General features: G+C 43.2%; 1 protein-coding gene across 2 annotated transcripts; it reads left to right on the forward strand.

Annotated features, from left to right (window-relative positions):
• The first annotated feature begins 323 nt into the window (after positions 1-323).
• Positions 324-5,556, forward strand: LOC105025080 (dermatan-sulfate epimerase-like protein). Of its 2 annotated transcripts, none has more exons than XM_020044157.2 (2): positions 324-540; positions 640-5,556. In XM_020044157.2, exon 2 carries the CDS (start codon positions 866-868, stop codon positions 4,490-4,492), a length of 3,627 nt encoding a protein of 1,208 aa, XP_019899716.2. In that variant the 5' UTR covers positions 324-540; positions 640-865; the 3' UTR covers positions 4,493-5,556. The 2 variants fall into 2 exon arrangements, with proteins under 2 accessions (XP_019899716.2, XP_019899717.2); XM_020044158.2 differs by having other exon boundaries at positions 672-5,556.
• Positions 5,557-21,814: the final 16,258 nt, after the last annotated feature.

Consider the following 21,814-nt stretch of genomic DNA (forward strand, 5'->3'; position numbering starts at 1 on the left):
CATGTTAGGCATAACATCAGCATTTCGATCTCATGAGTAAGATAACGGATGAAGACTGCAAAATTGTTGGCTCAGTGTAAGCGATCTTATCTATAAGTAATATTAGATTCGTGTTTTTACTTATCAACCTAAGGACGAATACTAACATGAGTTATACTGTGTTTTGATAATTAACCTTTTCAAAAAGTACAATGTAATAACAATCACATAGCATAATCACATTCAGATTTCAACACAGTGAAAGTGGGGCATAACATTCTTTAAAAACATCCTCTTCTCCCCACCAAATACTTGGAAGGAATCATTTCCAAGAAATACTTGACTTGACTGTACATCTGTTTCCACAGCTGCTGCCTGTTTCATAATATACTTTTGGAGCTGTGTTAACAATGTGTTTCAATAGAGAATAATAGAACTAATCATTGTTGGATGTATCCCGGTCGAGGTGGACTGCAATCATGGACGTATTTGGATGACATGTCTCTTACAATGGATAACATCCGTTAGTACCTTGTCCATGACGTAAATTTGGAGATGAAGGTAACAGAATTGTTTTGATAACCTAAACCTACTTGCTGTCTTACACTGTGTTACGTAACCATGAGATTAATAGTTAAGCGGACGTTCTCCCCTTTTCAGCTTGATGTCCCTTTTCGTCTGTTACATGACAGGCTACATATTACTGTGGGAGTATTCACAAGAAACGAAGAATAACTGTTTCCAGTGACAGAGCAGTGAAGAAGCAAGGGAATGGAATTTAACCCCACCGTGAACAGCAAAAGGATAACCAACAGATAGCAGGGAGGAATAATACTTAAGGCAGGCAGCGTTTGTGACAGGAGAATAGTTAGAGAAGGGTTACAAAATGAAAACAAAAACATCTGGTTCCTGGATCATGGCTCAAAAGTGTGCAGGACGATCAATGGTTTTATTTTTACTTATGATTGTCAGAGTTGCTTTCTTAAGACTTACTGACATCTCAGACAACAATATTATATATGAAGACGTGGGGAAAAATACTTTAAAAGGAAATGGAAATGCAACAGATCATCTGAAAAGCTGGCCAGCAAACCTTCACCCAAATCTTTTTTTTAATCTGGTGGAGGTACGGTTATTGCAACAGAGATCGGCCACGACGCACAGACACATTTTTAAAGTGATCAGAACAGCTGTGCACACTATGCTGGTTAACAAGCCTAAATATCTTCCCCCTGTCACTCATAAGGATTTTATCAGCAAATGGAATGAAATTTATGGCAACAACCTCCCACCACTTGCCCTGTACTGCCTCCTCAGCCCAGAGGATACAGCTTCCCGTCAATTTCTGTTGAGATACATGGATCAGATGGCCCTTTACCCTAACTGGACAGTGACCAGCGCTCCCAACGACGAGGTTCCCATGGCTCACTCCCTCACCGGATTCACCACGGCCTACGACTTCATTTACCCTCTCCTGGACACACAGCGACACGTGCGCTACCTGGAGAAAATCCGCACCGTCACAGAAGATCTGTACGAGCTCTCGAAACACAGGGCATGGGGGAAGCAGTTCTTGCATAATCATCAGACCACCAACATCTTAGCCATCCTGACCGGCGCCCTGGTGGTGGGAGCGCACGGCTACCCGGAGACGATGGTGTGGAAGCAGGCGGCGGTGAACTTCATGGAGAAGACCATGTTCCTCCTCAGTCACGTGGTGGACGGCTCACTGGACGAGGGGGTGGCCTACGGAAGCTACACCGCAAAGTCCGTCACACAGTATGTGTTCCTGGCACGTCGCCACTTTGACATCGACCATTCCCAGAACAACTGGTTGCAAGCGCACTTCTGGTTCTATTATTCCACCCTGTTGCCGGGCTTCCAGAGGACCGTGGGCATTGCGGACTCCAACTACAACTGGTTCTACGGGCCTGAGAGTCAGCTGGTGTTCCTTGATGCGTTTGTCCTCCGGGACGGGACCGGGAACTGGCTGGCCGAACAGATCCGGAAGCACCGTCCCAAAGATGGCCCTATGGGACAATCGACAGCGCAGCGCTGGGCCACTTTACACACCGAGTTCCTGTGGTACGACTGTGAGCTCCCCAGTCAACCGCCCCAAGGGTTTGGCGAAGCTGGGCTGCACATGTTCTCCAACTGGGGCGTGATCACTTACGGGGGAGGTTTGCCGCACGGCCAAGGCAACACGTTTGTCTCCTTCAAGTCGGGGAAGTTGGCGGGCAGAGCAGTGTACGATATTGTCCACACCAAGCCTTACTCCTGGCTTGAGGGATGGAGCAATTTCAATCCGGGCCACGAGCACCCAGATCAAAACTCCTTCACCTTTGCACCTAACGGACAGGTATTGGTTTCCGAGGCGCTTTACGGCCCAAAGTACAGCTACCTCAACAACGTGTTGATGTTCGCCCCGTCTCCTACAAGCCAATGCAATCAGCCCTGGGAGGGCCAGCTTGGTGAGTGCAACAAGTGGATGCGATGGGAGGAGCCGGAGGTGGGCGACACGGCTGGTGAGATCATTGCTGCAGCATCTCACGGAGACTCGATGTTCGTGAGTGGAGAAGCAGCATCGGCACACTCCTCGGCGATGGGGCTGAAGAGCGTATACCGTGCCCTTGTCTTGCTTAACTCTCAGACTCTGCTAGTGTTTGACCATGTGGAAAAGAGTAAGGACTCTCCATTGAATATGCTGAGTGCTTTCTTCCACAACTTAGACAGTAATTTAAAATATGTCCCTCACAGGGCTATGGACAAATACAGTGGGGTAGTAATGAACGTTTGGGACGCCCACTACCAAATGTTTTGGTTTGACAATCAGGGGACAAGTCCAGTGGCAAAAATACAGGGGGCAGAGCAGGCCGCAGAGTTTAAGAAACGATGGACACAGTTTGTCAATGTTACCTTTCCAATGGAGGGCCCAGTAACCAGAGTGGCCTATCTGATGCACGGCCCCAATGTCAGAATATCAGACTGTAGATTCATTGACAACAGTGCAAATGGAGTGCGACTCTCCGTCATTGTCAATGACACAGAATTAATTGTGTCCATAGCAACGAAATATAATGACATTGCTGCTAGATATACATACTTGGGCTTTGGGGGATTTGCAAAGATGCAAAGCACACATCAAATAATTGAGTTTGGTCTGGGGGTTCAAGTCATGACTAAACCAAACTCTGTGGATCCACTTCATGGCTTTGTATTGACGGTCAATATATTAGTGGTGTTGACAATGTGTCTGGCCATTGGGTTTTTGATCGTACAGCACAGGTTTTATTTCTGCTTCAGAAGGCTCATGTGCTATATACTAATGTTTGTTCTCGTTCTATGGGTCGTTGAGTTCATGTTGGTCTCCAAAAGCTGTTATTGGCTTGTTGGTGTCCAATCAGTGTCCAGCAATACTCTACACCCTCTCCCAACGGTCGTCATTACATCACTGCCAGGGTCTGGAGCAGAAATTCTTAAGGTCCTCTTCTACAACAACACAGACTTTCTCTACTTCCAAGTCCCCACAAAACACCTTGTCGTCCCAGAGACTGAGTTCAACTTTGACCCCCTGGTGGACGCCTGTGTGTGGTCCAGGCTGGATGCCAAAAGAGGTCACTACAAGGCCATTCAGGGCTGGTTCCATTCTGTGGTGAAGAACCCCAAACTCCACCTGCAGAACATTCGGTTGCGTGACACGGGACAACAGATGGACGACCATGGGATGACCAAGGGTACTTGGAATAAGACTGAGGATGTGCTTCCTGGCAAGATAAGGAAGCCATCTAGGTCAGGATCTGCGAAACAGAGGAGCTTCAGCAGAGACGTGAAGTATGTTCAGGAGCTAAGGCAGCATGTGAAGAGTAACCCAAACGCCCGCCCTGTTCTCAACCTGGGTAGTGGGAGCTGGACCCTGAAGCTCCTGTTTGTTCAAGAGGTAGTAGGTCGCTCACTCCGGGCTGTGCATGTGGTGAGAGATCCTCGCGCATGGATTTACCTGATGCTCTACAACAGCGAGCCAAGCCTCTACTCTCGCAAGAACGTGCAAAAGCACATTGCCGCAATCTTCGAGCAAGCCAAAGACGGCGGGAGGAGCAAGTGTGCTACCGGGATCGCGCCGGAGTTCTTGAAGTTGCACAGCGTCCTCTCTGATCCAGAGACGGAGCCTGTGCTGCTACTGGCTCATTTGTGGCTGGCTCACACAACAGCAGCATTGCAGGTGAACCCTATTGACAATTACCTCTGTGTGAGATTTGAGGACATCATTCAGCTCCCAGAGGACACAGCAAGGAAGATACACACATTTCTCGGGGTTCCCGTGGCCCCAGCTGCTCTCAACCAGCTCATGTTTGCCACATCCTCCAAACTCTACAGCCTAGTGTATGAGGGAGACATTTCTGCGGCTAGCATTAACGTGTGGAAAGAAAAAATGCCAGTCCACGAGATTAGAATGATTGAGGCCGTATGTATGACGTTAATGGAAAGTTTAGGGTACAAGATGTACTCAAGTTAATACCTGTCCACCCAAATATGGACAACACGCCTATGGTATGTTGGCATGCATTCTTGTATTAGGTATTTTGCACATTTTAGAAGAAAATGTTTCAACCAGTTTGAGATAAAATGTTGTTCGAATTCTCATTTTAATGGACACTGTCACAGAATTCAACTCAAACTTAAAGCACAGCCTCTTTTTCTTTGCCAGATGCAAGGAATGGTAGTTAATGGCCATTGTATGCAACTGCCATCTGTATTTAAACTGTTTGTGTAGAGATTCTGATTGCTTCGTGAAGCCTGGCATCCACAGGAAGGTCAGGAGAGGGAGTTGTCTCTCACCAAGAAAGTTAGTGCATGTCTGCCATTTTCCTAAGGAGGAGTTAGCAAGGAAACTGGTCAACCCAAACTTTGGATAGGTTAAGTCACAGCTAACTCCAGTTTGCCTGAATTAAATGACAGTTGTGCAAAGGACGAGAAAAAATATGGCTGATCAAATATTTATTAAATCAAATGTTGTTTTTTCCATTTCCATTGCTTATGACGTTCATTAATGACAAGATGCCTTTCATTGTTAACACATATTGTGTACGACCAACACTGACTCAGCCATGGACTGGTTTAACATTGTATAAATGAAGAGGTCAGTGTCTACGCTGGAGTTATCAGAAGACAGACAAAAATGACCCAGGCTTGTAGTACAGTTGAAGCATGAGTAGGAATGTGAAGCTAGACTTTTTTGTAAACATCAATATTGAATGTTGAGGTTACACAATATTTTAATGTGTGATTGCTTATTTTTAAATTGCCACAGATTTCCAGATGTATGTAGACATTGTTTGGTATTTTTTACATTTGGAATCAATATGTTGGTATATGAGTCTTTCCCACACATTTAGCTGGGCCTCTCCAGACTTTTCATAATTTTAATTTTAACCTTTTGTTTGTTTTCTGTTTCATGTAGTTAAGTTATAATGAAGCTTTTGACTATTTGATTCAGGTATGCCAGTTTAGGCTTCAAATAAAATGTCAGACTCAAAGGTTTCAGGTTTCAGAATTCCTAAGAACAGCAATGTAGAACAAAACACACACACACACACACACACACACACACACACACTCACACTCTCTCACACACACACTCACACACTCTCACACACTCTCTCACACTCTCTCACACACACGCACACAGTTATGTCATGCCTGAACTAGACAACCTAGTTAGATGTGAAATGTTTTATTAAATATGTTCTTAATGTTGGTGATAGGGAGACAGAACTTAAAGACATTTATTTACAGATGTGTCTGAAAGATTTGAAGCTTATTAAAAGTGCCGTCAATTACTTCATTTTTCAGCTGCACTCTTATAGCTGATTGCAAAAAGTCCCTGTCTGTAATTTCAGTGCTTTACTTCTGTGTGCAACACCACCAGCTGGCTTCTCTTACTAACAGGAAAGGAATTTTTGGGACAAAATGTCTTTCTTAGCCAGGATGTCTATACAGATTCCTAAATTTTGAGTCCCTATACCCAAATTAACCCATTCTGTAAAGAACATAAAAAAACATCTGCAGTAATCACTGACATTAGTGTGGTTATTGTTTTAACACATTTGTCATAACAGCCATGTCAAGGCTTACACAATATGCAGTTTCACTAGATACTAGGCAAGACAGATTCTGGACATGGCCGAGCACTTTGGTCAGCACATGGCTAGTTGCCATTTGGCCAGAACACAACATAATCATAAACTGTCTTAGTCTGTTTTAGTAATTGAATGTGGTTTCCTTCAGGAATGTCAGCTGACGGTGCGCTGTGAGATTAGATTGAGTTCCACCAGTTTTGAGCAAACTGTGACATAAATCAGAATGGCATTGGTCGTGGTTAAGAAGACACATACCTTGACATCGACTGTTCCAAGTCTCCTGGTAGTTGCTACAATGAAGCAGGGCCTTAATCAATAGTTGGATATCATAAAATCTGCGAGAAAAACATAGTAAAATTAAAACAAAAAAATAATTTTACATTAGGTTGCAGTAGGGCTATGTTGTGGAGACCACCTGTTGAAATCCTAGCTTCAGCATACTGACAATGCCTGAAGGGGCCAGCAGAGAGTGATGCACACTTGGTTCCGCAAAGTGGATCTCAGACCGGTAGTACGGCTCACCAAAGTCTAGGAACCTAAGTAAGATTGCAAGCTCAATTCTTGTTGCTGGCTGGCAAATGTGTTCCCCTTCAGCGCACTTGTCGGAATATACCCACAGTTGAGCAGGTAGAGTGATAAGAAACAAAGGTTTGGCATGATGTGTATCGAAAGACAGGTCTCTTCAACAGTTCTGAACCTGCAATGCGAAGTTGCAACCTGGACAACAAGAAGAGTGCGTGTGCAAGCTTCTCAAAACAAATCTAAAAGGGGATTATCACACAATAACGTGACTTTGTAAGGAATCCAACACTGGAGCTTTCTTCAGAAAGGGGATAGCTTCTGTAGTCTGACTTGTTTTGTGTTTGTATGGTCTTCTCTGTCTTTGTAAAAGCCGTAGGCGTAGCCAGGCTCACAGCTCGAGAATCTACAGTCAGCACTAACTAGATGCATAATTCAGCCGTGGTCTCCAACCGCTGCGCCTTTCTTCAAATGTGTAAAGCAATTAAAGGTAAAAAATATGCAGCGTTGAACATGAGAGGGTAGAGGCTTCTTAGAGCAATGTTTGAGTTTCCGTGGTTGAACGAGGCAGGTGGGAGAGGAATAGGCCTGGAAATACCTCTGGCGTGCTGCATGTTTAACTTGAAACACAGCGAGAAGGATTCTTTTATTGTGGCTGACATTTTCTAAGACTAGAAAATATCTGATTTGAGAGTATGTTTTTTTTTTAGAGCTTTTGGTTCAAAGGTCGCCAATTCTATAATCCTTTTCTGGACATGTATTTCTCAAATGAACAATACCGCCATCCACTGGGATAAATGTTTATTTAATAATTGTTGATTGACAGTAAGGTGTACAGCATTCCTAATTCTTTTGAGGACACTCTTATCCAGAAACAAATACGGAAGCAATTAGGGCAAACTGTCTTGCTCAAGGACAGAGCAATTTTTCACCATCAAGGATATGATCAAGAATGATCAAGCAACATTGCTACATCAGATACTCTAACCACAACAATGTCTCCCACATACTTCTTGAAATGTTTTGTCCAAGAATAGAGAACATGGCCATCTAGTGTAGAAAATTATGAATTGCACAAATGTTATTTCTGCATCATTTTAATTAGGTTGTAAATCCCTAATCTAATATGATTCCTTATTCTACCTAATAAACAGTCCTATTTGATACATACAGCACACTCATTATTACTAGTTTCGCTGCCTCTGCTTTGAATTTCCAGAACCAGTAGATGGCAATACAACAAAAGAGAAGCCTCAGTTTCAACATAGCAACACTCCAGTCCAGTCCTAGGTGGCTAAAATGCTTGTAATCAGAAAGCAGTTTCGACCTAAGACACCAGGTATGAGTCGAATTAAAGCAGATGTGTTTCAGCCTTCCTGGACCATCATTATGTGTTTCTTTCCTCTTACTGTATCTTTTATTTAAACAACAGAACAGTATTATTATCTTTGGGCCCCATTTTTCTTCACTATTATACTCTAAAATCAGTTCCATACATTAATTCTTCTTCTAGAGTATAAGTTAGTTAAACCAGTATGAACAGAGACACCAATCAAAAGGGATTCGTTTATTGGTCACAACCTCTGGGTAAGACCGCCTGTTAAATTATGGAAATGTCAAATTGTTAAATGGCAGTTTTCAACCGAAGCCATCGTCCCATTACCTATTCTCTGTGCGGCTGTGGCATTTGCAGTGTCAACTGTCCACTATGCTGTGCTCGCACATACACGTCAAGTATAACTTGCCTTTGATTAAATTACCTACATCACTGACTTTGATGAATGAAGTTTACCGACTGCGCGGTGGCCAGCGTGCAATTCTCCTCGTTTCAAATATCTGGCCCCGTGCGGCTGAACACACAGAGAGAGAAATGTCGCTCTGCTAAATCAAATCAATCAATCAATCAAATTAGTTTTGTAAAGCTGTTTTCACATCAGCAGTTGTCACAAAAAGCTTGTGCATATACCCACCCCAGCACCTAGACTATTGCAGTGTCAAAATTGCTTATTTAATAAAGTGGTAGGGTATACAACTTACCAGATTAATGTATCCTTACAGGTTATTTTCAGACCTGCAATTTCTTAAACCTAAATGGGTGGCCTCATAGGAGAACCCCTCATTGAATGCTGTTTGGTTCCATGCACTGTATTACCCTTTTGGGTTCCAAGTAGAACCCTTTCCAGAGAGAGGTTGGTATTTCCAACTTTTACTGGTATATATAAACATGTAAGCAATAAGGAACAAGGGGGCGTGATATATGACCTAAACACCATGTGGAATCTGAGCATTAACAATTACAATATGAATGTACGTTTCATTGGAAGTGAATGTGTCTAAATAATTAGAACAACAGAAACATCTCTGTTTAGATTATCTCTCTGTAGGTTGTGCTCTAAGGGGAATTTTTATGATGGCCATATGGCATGGGGGTTACTGTCTTGGAAACCAGATCTTTGCTATGTAGAAACGCCCTTAATGTATAGGCTAGCTGGCAACCATACAGTGAGAAGAGAATGGAACGTTCACCGAATGACATCTGGGCTGTAATTTTCCAATTAACTTCAGCGAACTTCTCCCTCGATTTGATACGGGTTCTACATTATTTGATCACTATACGAAACTGCAGATTTCTAACAACCACAAAGCCCCAAGATGCCTTATAAAGCCCCAAGATGCGTTATAAACAGGTTAAATGTAATTATAGCAGTAAAAAGTGTTGTGATGTCGTACCTGTGGTATTTCTTGGGATTATTATAATTTGGACCCTAGGATTCACACCACCCAGTTCATAATTATTAATTTATTCGTACATATTTATCAAACTCGATGACATACTGAGGCTCATATCTCAATAAGATTGTTTTAATAGATACAACTAGATGTTCTAGGGTACTCAAATTCAAATCGGGGCCTACAGGCCAGTTCCATAGCTTTCTTCTTTTCCTCTATAATCAGGAACTGATTAAAACCTGGGGCACCAGGTGGAAGCAATTAATTATCAGGTAGAACCCAAGACCAGCAGGCTCTGTCTCGGATGGGAAGATTTCAATACCCCTATTCTAGGGGAATCCACATGAATTCAATTTCGAATTCCATAAAATGTGACAATTTCCTAGGACAAGTTAGTCTCTAGACTATATTGGGCTTGTCTCCGCTTCACCAAACTAAACAAGCGCCATGCGTCGATCGCATTCTGCCCGTCTCTTTCCCAATGGGCAGTCAGATCTCAGAGCCCTGGGGATCCATCAAAAGTTAAAAGTATGGCTAACACGTGACAATGGGCAAACAGATCCATACTCCATTTTACAGGATCAATCCCTCTGGGACGCCACTCCGTGGATAACGGTAACATCCTGACGTCTGAAGAGATATCGTCTCTCCCACACTCCTCTCCAAAAGGTCCGTGTCCACTTGCGGATTTGAGAGAGAAATGCTTCTGGGCTCGCTTAATTTCAAACCATATTCAGATGAATTGGTTTAGCCTAGCCACTGTGACCTAATACTGGGATTAATATTTGAAAGCCTCATTCAGTTTTCAAAATGTATTTATTTGTATTGTATATTTAGACTAGATATTTAAATATCATGTATGTATAATATTTACTGTGTATATATTCAATGAAAATACAAATACATCTGTCAGTCATTAATTTCACTGACCTTCATTTACATACACTGGCCTGATTGGCTGAAAAGATTGCCTGAAGCCCATGCCCTTACTTGGACGTACAATCACTGGGCTATATCGGCCAATTATAATACGATAACATTTGTTAACTTAAGTTTGGCCGAAAGTTCCATAACACCTAAATGGGCAAAAATACCCAGATATTTTTATTTTGCAGCGGATCTGACTTTCCAGGGGTTTTTGTGTGCCAGACCAGAAAGGCAAGAGCTTGTCAAAGCCTTCTCTGATGTGCCCAAAATGTGACAGAGCGCAACTTGGCAAAGCACATGTCTGGGCTCCAGGGGTTCTGGAACGTTTGGAGCAGAAAAAATAGGTGTCCGTTTGCGTCTAGTCACTAATCTGGACATGCGTGCCGATGCTGATGATCAAGCCCCAGAGTGTTTTGGTTCTGAACCACAGGTGACGAGTTTTGATACGACAAATTCACTGCAATGAATTGAGCCCGGGGACGTTTCAATGCACTGGCTTAACAGGGATGTAATAGGTGACTGGCTGTCACAATGGCCCAGTGTTTGGTGGCTGTCTTTGATATTCTTTAAGTCATATCCACTCTAGCTAGTAGGCTAGCCTACTCAAACTCCCAGGAAGTATAAGAGTGGGATCCAAAAAAAGAAAAACACAGAGGCCAAGATATTTTAAAAAAATGAACATTTGGGTTAGCCAGCCAGCGGACAGTTACAGCACAGGATCCCTACTAATTTTTCTCAATTGCAAATGGGCTGTCAAAAGGCGTTAACTTCCTATAACCTGCCCAGAAGGACAGGGCCATGTTCTACTAGCCGACTGGCCAATCCAAACTGACTGGTTTCCATTCAGCACAGAAGGTCAGATGGCTAACAATGTTTAGGTACAGGCGGCTTCGTTTTTGGTGCCAGTTTTGCATTGGGCCTGTCGACAGCGACATGTTATCACATTTGCTAAATGAGTACTGGCATAAAGGCCTGAATCCCAGATGGGACCCGACCAGGTTAAAATGGCCCTATGCTATTAAACAAATAAGAACCGGATGCAATGGCTCCTGCAGTCTCCATAATATGTTGCCTATTAAAATATTTCTGAAAAATTACATTTTCTCTCCCATTCAGTTTAACACATGTGCCTTCCAAAATTGTAATTTGTTAACACCATCAGCACTGAAATTAATTCTGTACAACACTGGAGGCTGTTTCACAACAATAGAGCACAACTCCAGGATATCTAAATGCAAATCCCCACTGAGCTAATTCGGATCAAATGGTTTAACACTAATACGCACGAATAACGCTGCAAGGGTGTTTCGTCCAGCAACACTGCAAGAATTCTACCATCATTCACCATGGTGGGTTTTGCCTTACAGTAATGTTACAGTGAATTGTGTTCTGGTCTGTAGGCTATATTACTGGTAATCCTGTGATCTTGCGGACATTGATTAAGGTTTGATGTAACTTAATGGAATGAGCACCTTTTGCCAGTATAAATTCAGCGGAGACGTGATCCGCATCTGTATATTCCAGATATTGGTCCAGCAGGCTAAATAGCCTAACATATTTATTCTAACAAAGAGCACTGGAATGAATCTCAACACGTCTGCTTTAAAACAAAACGGGAAAGTCACATTTAGAGTTGGCCAGCTCCCTTATCAAGATCACTTCATCAAATGCCCTTTGCGTAATTTATCATGTTGGACTACACCCAGTCACTACCCAGTGACATGGTCTTGTAGTCATGTTCTCAGACGTCCTCGCTGTGACCTCAGCAAATTTCACCTGAATTTCTATCCTCTGGGTATTATAGTCTAGTCTAACAACTCCAACCCAACGTGCTACAGGGCTGAACATGGGCAGATTAAACACAACCTCAATCTTAGGGGTTTCCCCACATGGGACCGTCTCTGCTATTACTCAAGGACACTGCACACTGTTATGAGGAAGACAATTTCCCTCTATCAGGTCTGCCGCCGTCTGCGCGTTTCCCTTGTCCGTTTCACATTTGATAAGGGGGTTATCCATCCCTCACTGTGCCCATTCCCCACAGACCAATCTGGCCCTCAGAAAATGGCTTACCTCTCGCCCCATAATCACCACAGCCCTGACCCCTGGAAGTGAAATTACATTTGTCCCTTTCGCCCCAAACCATCTTCAATTACCTGGTTCTCAGAATTATCCCCCCCTCCCCCAGAAAAAGATGAAGATTTATTAACGAGAACACCTGCACTATACAGGGTAGAACTACTCATCCAGGGATCATTGTGGGTAATATTGGTTACTCTTTCCTCTAGCTCTCTTCCTGTCAAACTTTCAAATTTTATTTTTTGTCAATTATTTCAGTCCCTGACCCCTAGGCCACGACTGGAGGAAAGCAGGAAGTGAAACTACATGAAATTGAGCAACAGGTGGATAAATGGGAGAAAGCATGAAGTAGACCTACTTTCGAGTAGCATTGCACAAGGGGTCTGGTATATTGTCATATCCCTTCCAATAAGGTCTGTTCTTAGGCACAACACCACACAGAGTGCCTGGGTGCAGCTTGTTGTTATTATTTTGTCCATATACCACAAATCCCTGAGGTGCTTCATTGCCATTATAAACAAATTACCAACACAAGACAATGGAAGAGAACAGTAAACATAATGTTCTGTCACCTGTGGCACACACTCTCATGTAGAATGGCCTTCAGTCATTCAGCATTCAGAGTTCAAACCACCTGGATTGTAACAGATACCACACCATCCTGTTACAATTGTATTTTGTCCTGAATACATGAAGCACATACTGTGTGTGTGTGTGTGTGTATATGTGTGTCCTGTTGGTGCGTGGGTGGGGATTTGTCAGTTCCATCTAGTGACAACGCACATTTCTGTTCAGCCCCAAACAGCCACGATGTCACCCATCCCCTACAGGCAACATCCCCATCTTCATAAAAACGTCCATGAACAGACGGAAGTCTTTTATCAGTGTTGACTACCACTTCTCCTCCTCAAGCTGTCAGACACTCAATTACATATGGGAATATCAGTCCCTAAGATGTCCCTGAGATGTTATGGTTGATTGAGAGCTAGCGTATTAAAAGTACACTTTGATTGAATGCTTTGTTTGTTTTTGTCAGGTACATTACACCAAGAGCCTCACATCTCTTCATGAGATAGCTAAGGTTCTTGTAAACTAATAACGGTTGCTTAGAGATATTATGCTCATGACATTTCACATTTAAGTCATTTAGCAACTCTTATCTAGGGTGACTTAAAACAATGCCTTTGCTCTTATGCCTTGGCAGCCTCCACTCAGAAAGAAAAAAGGGCGACCTGTTATACATTGTAACTGACATTTGAAACATTTTAACAATCAAGGCCACGTCGTTGGTCAATTGCACAGAAATTCCAACAATAAAAATCAGACTTAAAAGATGCGCACACAAGTCAGTTGCCATTGGTAACACCAAAGCCCACTTTGGTAACACCAAAGCCCAATTCTCAGACGGAATTTCATTCATGACAATGAAGTAAAGAGGGGGAAAAACCAAAGCCTAAACAGGACAGAGATCACAGCACATGTAATTCCATGTGATGTCAAATACTTATTTCTATCAGGTGGCTTGTAGAGCAACCAGGCCAGAGGCAGTGAGCTTATGACAAATATTCCTCATAATGGTCGGAAACTAATGAAGCATGAAAAGCTTCTGAGCTCTGCTGGGGGCCCTGTGGCCATGGACGTTCCCTTCTCCCCTCTTCTCTCCTCTCCTCTTCTCTCTCTCTCCTTTTCGTTCTCCTCATCCTTCCCACCCTCATTCTTTAATTCAATTCTCGACTTTCACTCTGTTTCCCTGGTTCTCCCTGCCTCTCTCCCCCTGTTCGTCCCTCCGCCTCTCTCACTCTATTTTTGATACGTTTCTCTCTATTGCTCGCCACACATTTTTCTCCACCAGCGTTGTTTCTTGTTTGTCCTCTCATTTTAGTCCGTCTCCGCCACTCCGTGTACCTGATAGTTTGCCAAAGAGCGTACCATTTATTTAGAAACGCAGACTTATGTCAATAAACCCATGTTCAGAAATCCGATTCATATTAGTGTGGGCTTAGCACTACTAACACAGCGGAGCAGGACTCTGTTTGTTCAAGCACACCGCCTCAATACACTCCGGAATATTCATTAGATGCTCGCTCCTGTGCGTGTCCAGATAGGAGAGACTCTGGGCATTCTTGGCTTTCTGTGGGCTCATAAGTTGTTTCTATGCCGCTTCATATCCCATCTTGCTGGCCTGGGAGCCCTTCTCACCTATCACACTGTATTAGCTGTCTCTGACCATCAACTTCCCCCCTGGCTCGGGCTCAGATTCAAATGAGCTTGCTTCGCCATGCGTGTGCTGCAGATTAAAAGAAAAATTATAAAAAAATAAGCCAGAAGACTTGTGACACTAGCCCGGTTACGACCGTTAATGCTTACACAGAGTGTTGTTGCTTCCCATTGAGTTAGCCTGGCTGACAACCTGCCTCAAAGCCGTTCTGGCTTAAGAGAGGGAATGTGTGTTGTATTGGAGGCGACGCTGACTGCTGGTTGGATATCCCTGTTTCAAATGTAATATATTCTATATTCTAATAGGACAGGGCCCCACGTAACCAAAGTCATGTTAACTTCCTAAATCTTTGGTGTAGCGAAAATACAAGGAAGCTCGCTGCACTGCAAATTCAAATAGCAACACACATAAAGAAGAACCAATTAAAACACATGCATGTTTCCGTAGCGAATATTGGGCTCGCAATAGATCCTATCAGCGTGGTGGTTTCTTTAAGTTCAGCCATGGAATGCCAGGTAGCGAGGGCAAGCTGAGCTAACTGTTCTACCTGTCGTTAATGAGGGTTATCATGCTAATAGCACCTGTCCTTGAAAACAGATATTTGTTATGGCATATAATTTATGAGGAACAGGATTTAACAAGGTCATTTTGTGATTCAAACGGCGGATTTTGAGCAATGTTTACTTCCTTACCCAAGTGGAGGGATGTGGCCGATGTGAAACGCCAGCCGGAGAGGCTCTATAGGCTCCTTTCCAGACCAGTGAGTCACAGCTCTCCTAGCGCTTTGAGGAACGTACTGTAGGCCGTGTCACATAGGCCAGCGCTGTGGTGCTGAGGTGAGCGCGTAGTGACAGTCCTTCTTAGCACAGCGAAACATCATGCAATGACGTCGCCTTTCTTGAACGTTTCCTTGACAGTTTTGGTGTGGCTGTGTGTGTAACTGAAAAAATATTGTTCTCACTCATACTGACACAGTCATATGGACATTGTCCGAAGTACTTTATAGTTATTTAATTAAATGTAGTCACATACGGGAAATTGTAATTACAATCCTTGTGGTCATTGAAACCACTTACATTCCAATTGTTTCTCTTAAACTTTGAGAATATTGAATGTTGACTAACTGAACTAAATACAAATAATAGCTCTTCTGACAACTCAGAATGATCCCATGCAAGGAATATAAGCGCCAGTCCTGGCTGTCACAGCGGCAGAACACAGCTTTATATCTATGGCCTCAGCGTCCCAAACAGGACCCTATTCCATACATAGTCCACGGCTCTCGTTCACTGGTAGAGAAGATAGGAGGGCATTTGGGACGCAGGCAATGTACTGATGAAGAGAGATCCCGTGCAATGGTCACTTTAAGGCGACAGCCCCGGTTGATGGAAAATAAGCCGGTCCAAAGATGGATGTGATGCTGCACTGTCTGAGGTGAGTACACATGACAAACTATGCCTTCGCCAGAAGGGTCACGCTACTACTACAGGACACTTCCTAGTGGTCGTTTTGCACAGTACCCGCCACCAACAGACGCAGCGTCATGCCCATTACCGGGATTAAAACACTTGGCTTTCTGAGAGGAGGTCGCTACATTACCACACGAAGGTAACCCCCCGACGTGTGCTGGCGTGCTGACGAATCATACCAGCATTTCAGTTTCAACCTTTGGTGTAGGGCGTTTGACGCTCTTTGCCCAAACAGCAGTCTCATAGAGGGCAGGTCTGATTTGAAAGCGGCCCTGTCTTTTCTCCTGTGTTGGCGGCCACCTCAATGATGCCTCAACAGCTCTGACGCCAGAGACCGGGTTTAGAGTACTGCTTTTAACCTAATCCTTGCGGGCGCTACGGCAAGTAGGGAGGGCCAGTTTAAAAATAGCCCACTGAAAAGGGAATAGAAAGGGACCCGTGGGCTCATTTGGCTAATTGCTATTCAGTTCATGTCTCGAGTGATCTCTGACACTCTCAGACGTGTGTACATCTCAGCCAGAAATTTGTTTCACCATCTGCACACCCTGAACCATTTTTTCCCCCTGCTGTTATAGAAACTGCGTCTTAAATACATCCAGTGGTGGATCGCGAGGCCTTTCAAATCCCTCCCATCACAGACCCTACGCTCTGCAGACTGTATCGCCAGACACATTGTGGGCCTACGACAGTCTTAGTATTCACAGCGCTTTATGAAAATGTAATTGCATTATTTGGGTCCGGTCTCTTGAAAAAGTAATTAAATTATCTTCTGGTTCCACGGGGGGGGGGGGGGGGGAGATAGAAAGTGGTGCTTTATGCATTATTCATAAAATGCACTAGAAGCTCATTAAGTAAAAAGGGCTACTTCATGTTTACGATAACCTTTTACATATTATACATAAGCGGGGCCCTTGGTTTGAAGAAAACAACGCATGTGCGCCCAACGGCCCCCTGTCCCCTAAATAGTGCCCTCCCTCTGGCCGGAGCATTTTGGGTCCTGAATACACCACGGGATTCACTGGAAGTCACAGAAAAATGTTGAGGGTGTGAGAGGTTCAGGGTAAGTTAACTGTGCTGTTGTGATGGACGTCACGCCGCTCGTTTGGTGGGCACCCCTTCTCTCGATGTCGGACCCCAGACATCTGCCTCTCAAACCCCTGCGGTCGTCCGCCCCGCGGAGCACATTTCCCACATCTCCGTGTGCTGGAGTCACCCCTCGAGAACACGCACCACAGACACCCCAGGCCAATGGTCAACCTCACTCTACAGAAACTCCCAGCCAGGCCAACCCATGCCAAGCCAGGCCGAGCCAGTGGTTCCCCGACCTCTTTCAGTTACTGTACCGCCGATAGAATTTTGCACTGCTTGGAGTTCCCCTGATGTACCCCCTCATGTTAATGTTACTTGTAAGCCTATGGTGTCATGAGTGTTTACAAGTGCACCCTGTGGAGAGGCCCCCAGGGGGCCTAGAACCACTTCTTTAGAGAATGTCAATGGTCTGATTGCTTGCTTGGCGTGCACCGCTGCGTCCCGATTTGGCACGTGCCTGACATCCAACCTCTGCTTCGCAGTCACAAGCGGTGCATTACTCTATCATGTGTCTCATCAGTTTTTCCCTTAAACTGAGACAGACAGGCCGACATGACGTGATAAAGAGCATCTGTTCAACCAGAGAGCAGGAGTCTGATCTCATTAGCACCCATTTAACGTCACAGTGCCCCTCAGTTCAGTGTCATCGTTCCTGACACTACCGTGGGAAACGTCTCAAAGTTACGAAGTGTTACACTGAGCGAGGTCTGAACAATCGGATGTTAATGGCACAACGCTCAGAGAGTTCACAAACTTATAGTCTCGCAAAACCAAATCTTGTCATGTCTATTCAGGGGTCTGGAAGATATTGCATTGCAAAAGTTTGATTTGATTAAAATTGTTAGCTCCACATACTAGTTTGCAACATTGCACTGAACGGAAGAAAACGTGGAGGAGAAATCTAGTTTTTGACCTGAGGTTTTGTCAAAAGATGCTATTAAAAATAGTATTAGCATTAGCATGCTCCACTGTCCTCCGAAGTGGTCATATGAAAAGATTCAAGCATCTTACCAGCACCCCACAGGCTAGCCGGGTAGCCATTGACCACCAGTTATACAGTGGTAAACGTTTAGAATTTACTGAGCGTGGCTCACAGACTGTGATGTTTTAAAATGAAGTAATCCAATGAAAAGTAATTTCTGTTGAGGATCAGGTTTGTTTTCTGAACACTTGAATGAATCTACGCTGCAAACGTGGGTTAAAATGATGGAAGAAGGGACAGTTGCAGGAGGAGGCATGGTTTTTCTGAGGACGTGATAGAACAGGAGTGTTTTGGTCGTTCATAGCGGACTGTCGTTATCCCAGGGAATAACCTCAGGTAATGGCCATTTCATTATCACGGAAAAGTTGGACGGGTGAGCAATATATAACTTGCAAATACTGGCCACAATTGAATTAGCTCAAGGCTGGTGTTGTCAGCTACACTAGTAGAGCTTAGCTTTACACTTATCATGTGTAAAGTTTATGTCCAGAGAAAGAGGATTAACTTCACTATATACCTAGCCATGACAATTTTCAGCGAGCACCTTTTGGAGCTTTGCCCATGCAAGGCATTTGATTGGGTGGATGTATTGTGAGACGTTGGGAATTTAAACTGTGTTCCACCTCTTCTGTAACTGTATTTTACCAATCTCACCAATCTTACAGTGTCTGTAGCATTTTCTTTCTACAGTATGTGTTGAATCAGTAAAAGTAGAGGTTACCAGTCTCTATTACATTTCCCCTCAGTATTATATGCTGAAGAATATGAAAACAAACCATCTTTCCATGTTCACCCATTACTTTTTCTTTTTACAAAGAGAGTGTAGGGATTTAATGCAATGAGAACATCCTCATTCTCAAAACAAATTTCCAACCAGATGACAGAAGCTGTTGGAGATTGAGCATGATATGCCTCCAAATTTCCCAAGTAAATATCATTAGGTGACAAGAATTAAGCTTTTAGAGAGGGAAGATTTTGAATGCAAATGTCAGCTCAATTCAGTATGGCAATACAAGACTGCCAAAGTATACTGTCAGTGCTGTCTCTTATCATTAAACCAAGCAGGTAGATTCATTCACGCTCTCACATATTTACAAACGTTCAAACCAGGCAACTCACATTTCTCCTCTACTTATTTTTGTTCTCTGTCTAGGGGATGTTAAGCATCATTTTTGTGTTATCTCGTTAGGCTAATTATCATGGCAGTTAGCAAAACTCTCTCTTTCTCTCTCTCTGAAATTCCATTGCTGCGTTTGCTCAAACAATCACTGCATAACAAAGCTAGTACAATGTTTGATTTTTAATAAAGCATCTGACAGGAAGATTGCATAGACCCTTGAGACATTTACATTTTCTACTGAAATAAACTGGGATTATACTTCCTATAGACATTACAGGGTGACTCGAGGGATCTCACAAATGCATACTGTAATCGGAAAAGCAAAATCGTAGATAAAATCCACCCCTGGAAACATTATCTGCTGTCGGGCTACAATTCCCATTACACAATAGACATTGTCTTGATGGTGTGCTTTGCGTACTGATAGTGTTGTCTCAGAGACTAAGGGATGTTCACTGGAAAGGAGCACTTCATTGTTATGTTACAATTCCAATGAATAGAGGTTAGAAGGCTCTTTAGGTTTATCTGGGCTGAATTTGGACTTAGCCAACAATCGCTTTGAACGGAAATGACAGAATAGAAGCGGCACTGATCCAAAAGAGCCTTTTGCAGGCAGGAGGAAGTTGTCTGTTCTATCTCTATTTTAATCAGGGATGGATGACACACTCAAAAAAAATGTATCAGCTCCAGTCTGAACGCAATTACAGACATGATGGCTGTTGCCCACAATCTGGATTATATTTCACTGCAGGACAAAGAGGTTGGTCAAAGTACTGTGATGAAATGAAAGAAAATATTCTGCCAAGGTGCATTTCAAGTCCTGGGAGTGACTGCTGCTTAATCTAAGTATGACCAAAATTGTAAATAAGCCTGTTTCCTTCTGAATATATATATTTTTTCCTTCTCTGTTTTTATTGCCAACGTGCTTTATTAATAAAACATTTTAACCCAGCACATAAGCCTATAAAGCCTATAAAAATCTTTGTTTGTGTGTGTGTGTGCGCGAAGGTGTCCCAAATACACCTAATTTACGTATTTGATGCAGTCTTTAAGCTGCTACTAATATTGCCTCTATGGTGGCTCCACAAAGAGATATGTTCTCGCCCGGGCATCACTCAAACACACGGCCCCAAGTTACCGCCCATAACGGTGAGTGAGTGATACACATAATCACATCTCCCATTCCACCTCATTAGTTTTCTCACCTCATCCCCTAATCCCCTGGCTGGAGCTTTTCAGAGGAGGAGGAGATATTCAAACCACGAGTCGTCATGTTCCGATGGGCGACCTGTCAGAGGGGTTGCGGACATCATCTCAGAGAACACTTTGTGAGACGTATCACTTCAACAGTTTAGACGCTGTGCCATTTAATAACATGTGTTGTGGGGGACTCAAAGGTGGAAACACAAGTTTGCGAAACGATCCTAGATGAACCTGAAATATGCCTATCTATTAGTAAGACTAAATAATTGACGCAATTTAAATTAAGGAGAGGACTGATTGTCAAGGATTTACCATTGTTTCTACAGTACCTCGGTAGTCTTCCAAATGACCGACTCTTCCAAAGAGAGCTACCTTCTCTAGTGTCAGCTTTCACGTAATGACAAAATCTGCTTGCTTAATTTTTTTCTTTCCAAACTAGACCATTGACCTATTAAAAAGCACTGAACCAGCATGTACCACCTTTGAAGGGTTTCTCATCTTGTGTTGTTGTGAGGTTCTGTTTTGTTTGGTTTGGATGTAGCTTTTGCTTTTTTTCCACCCTTTGTTCTTAAATGCAGCACGTCCTTGTCCTTATTCCTTTCACCTGTATCTTGTTTGCCCCATCGGAACGGAACGGTATCCCAGAGAAGGAGCAGGTGCTCTAAATGAGGGGACGGGCGTTTGATCTCACTGACACGGCCAGCCTTGGTGTGGAATGCATGGATTTGGATTGCGATGCAAACAATGAATTTGTCCTATTTTCAGGAATTATATTTGGCGTTTGGTGAAATATGTGCAAATGGAGATGCGTTTTCATGCACCATTTGATAGTTGCGTGTTTGATGTTGATCATCATGATATGGAGAAAGGCCAGAATTTGTTTTTCTGCTTGGACTCAAAATATAAATAATAAAAAATATGTATGGTGCCCCAGACTCAATACATGTAATCTGTTTAATTATATGACAGGTTTTGTGTGGATCAGCTGCTTTTGTAGTCTTTCACAGTTGCCTAATGGATAATTTTGAAGTATTTGTGGAAGTATGTACTTTTAAATGGGCCTTTGAAGTTAGATCTCACTGGACCTCACTGACATAGTATGTTTGTCGTGTTGTGTTGTGGATCTTTTGATGTAAAATTAATAATAATAGATTTAATCACGTAGATTATATCATAGTATTTCAAAATAATTATAGATCAGTCCCATCAACTAAACCTTTTCACACAAAAAGGTTTAGTTGATGGACAATTTGCACAATTTGTTTCCTTCTCTGGATATAGAACAGGATTAAGGACTGACTAATGCCCATATTTTTGCACACCTTCTCTTGTTTGCAATTTGCCCACAATGTGCCCCAAAAC

Source organism: Esox lucius, chromosome 3 (assembly GCF_011004845.1).
Source record: "Esox lucius isolate fEsoLuc1 chromosome 3, fEsoLuc1.pri, whole genome shotgun sequence".
Lineage (NCBI taxonomy): Eukaryota > Metazoa > Chordata > Actinopteri > Esociformes > Esocidae > Esox > Esox lucius.

What these genes read in the sequence shown, in the direction of transcription:
- LOC105025080 (XM_020044157.2), top strand. Translation starts at nt 866, where the DNA reads ATGAAAACAAAAACATCTGGTTCCTGGATCATGGCTCAAAAGTGTGCA.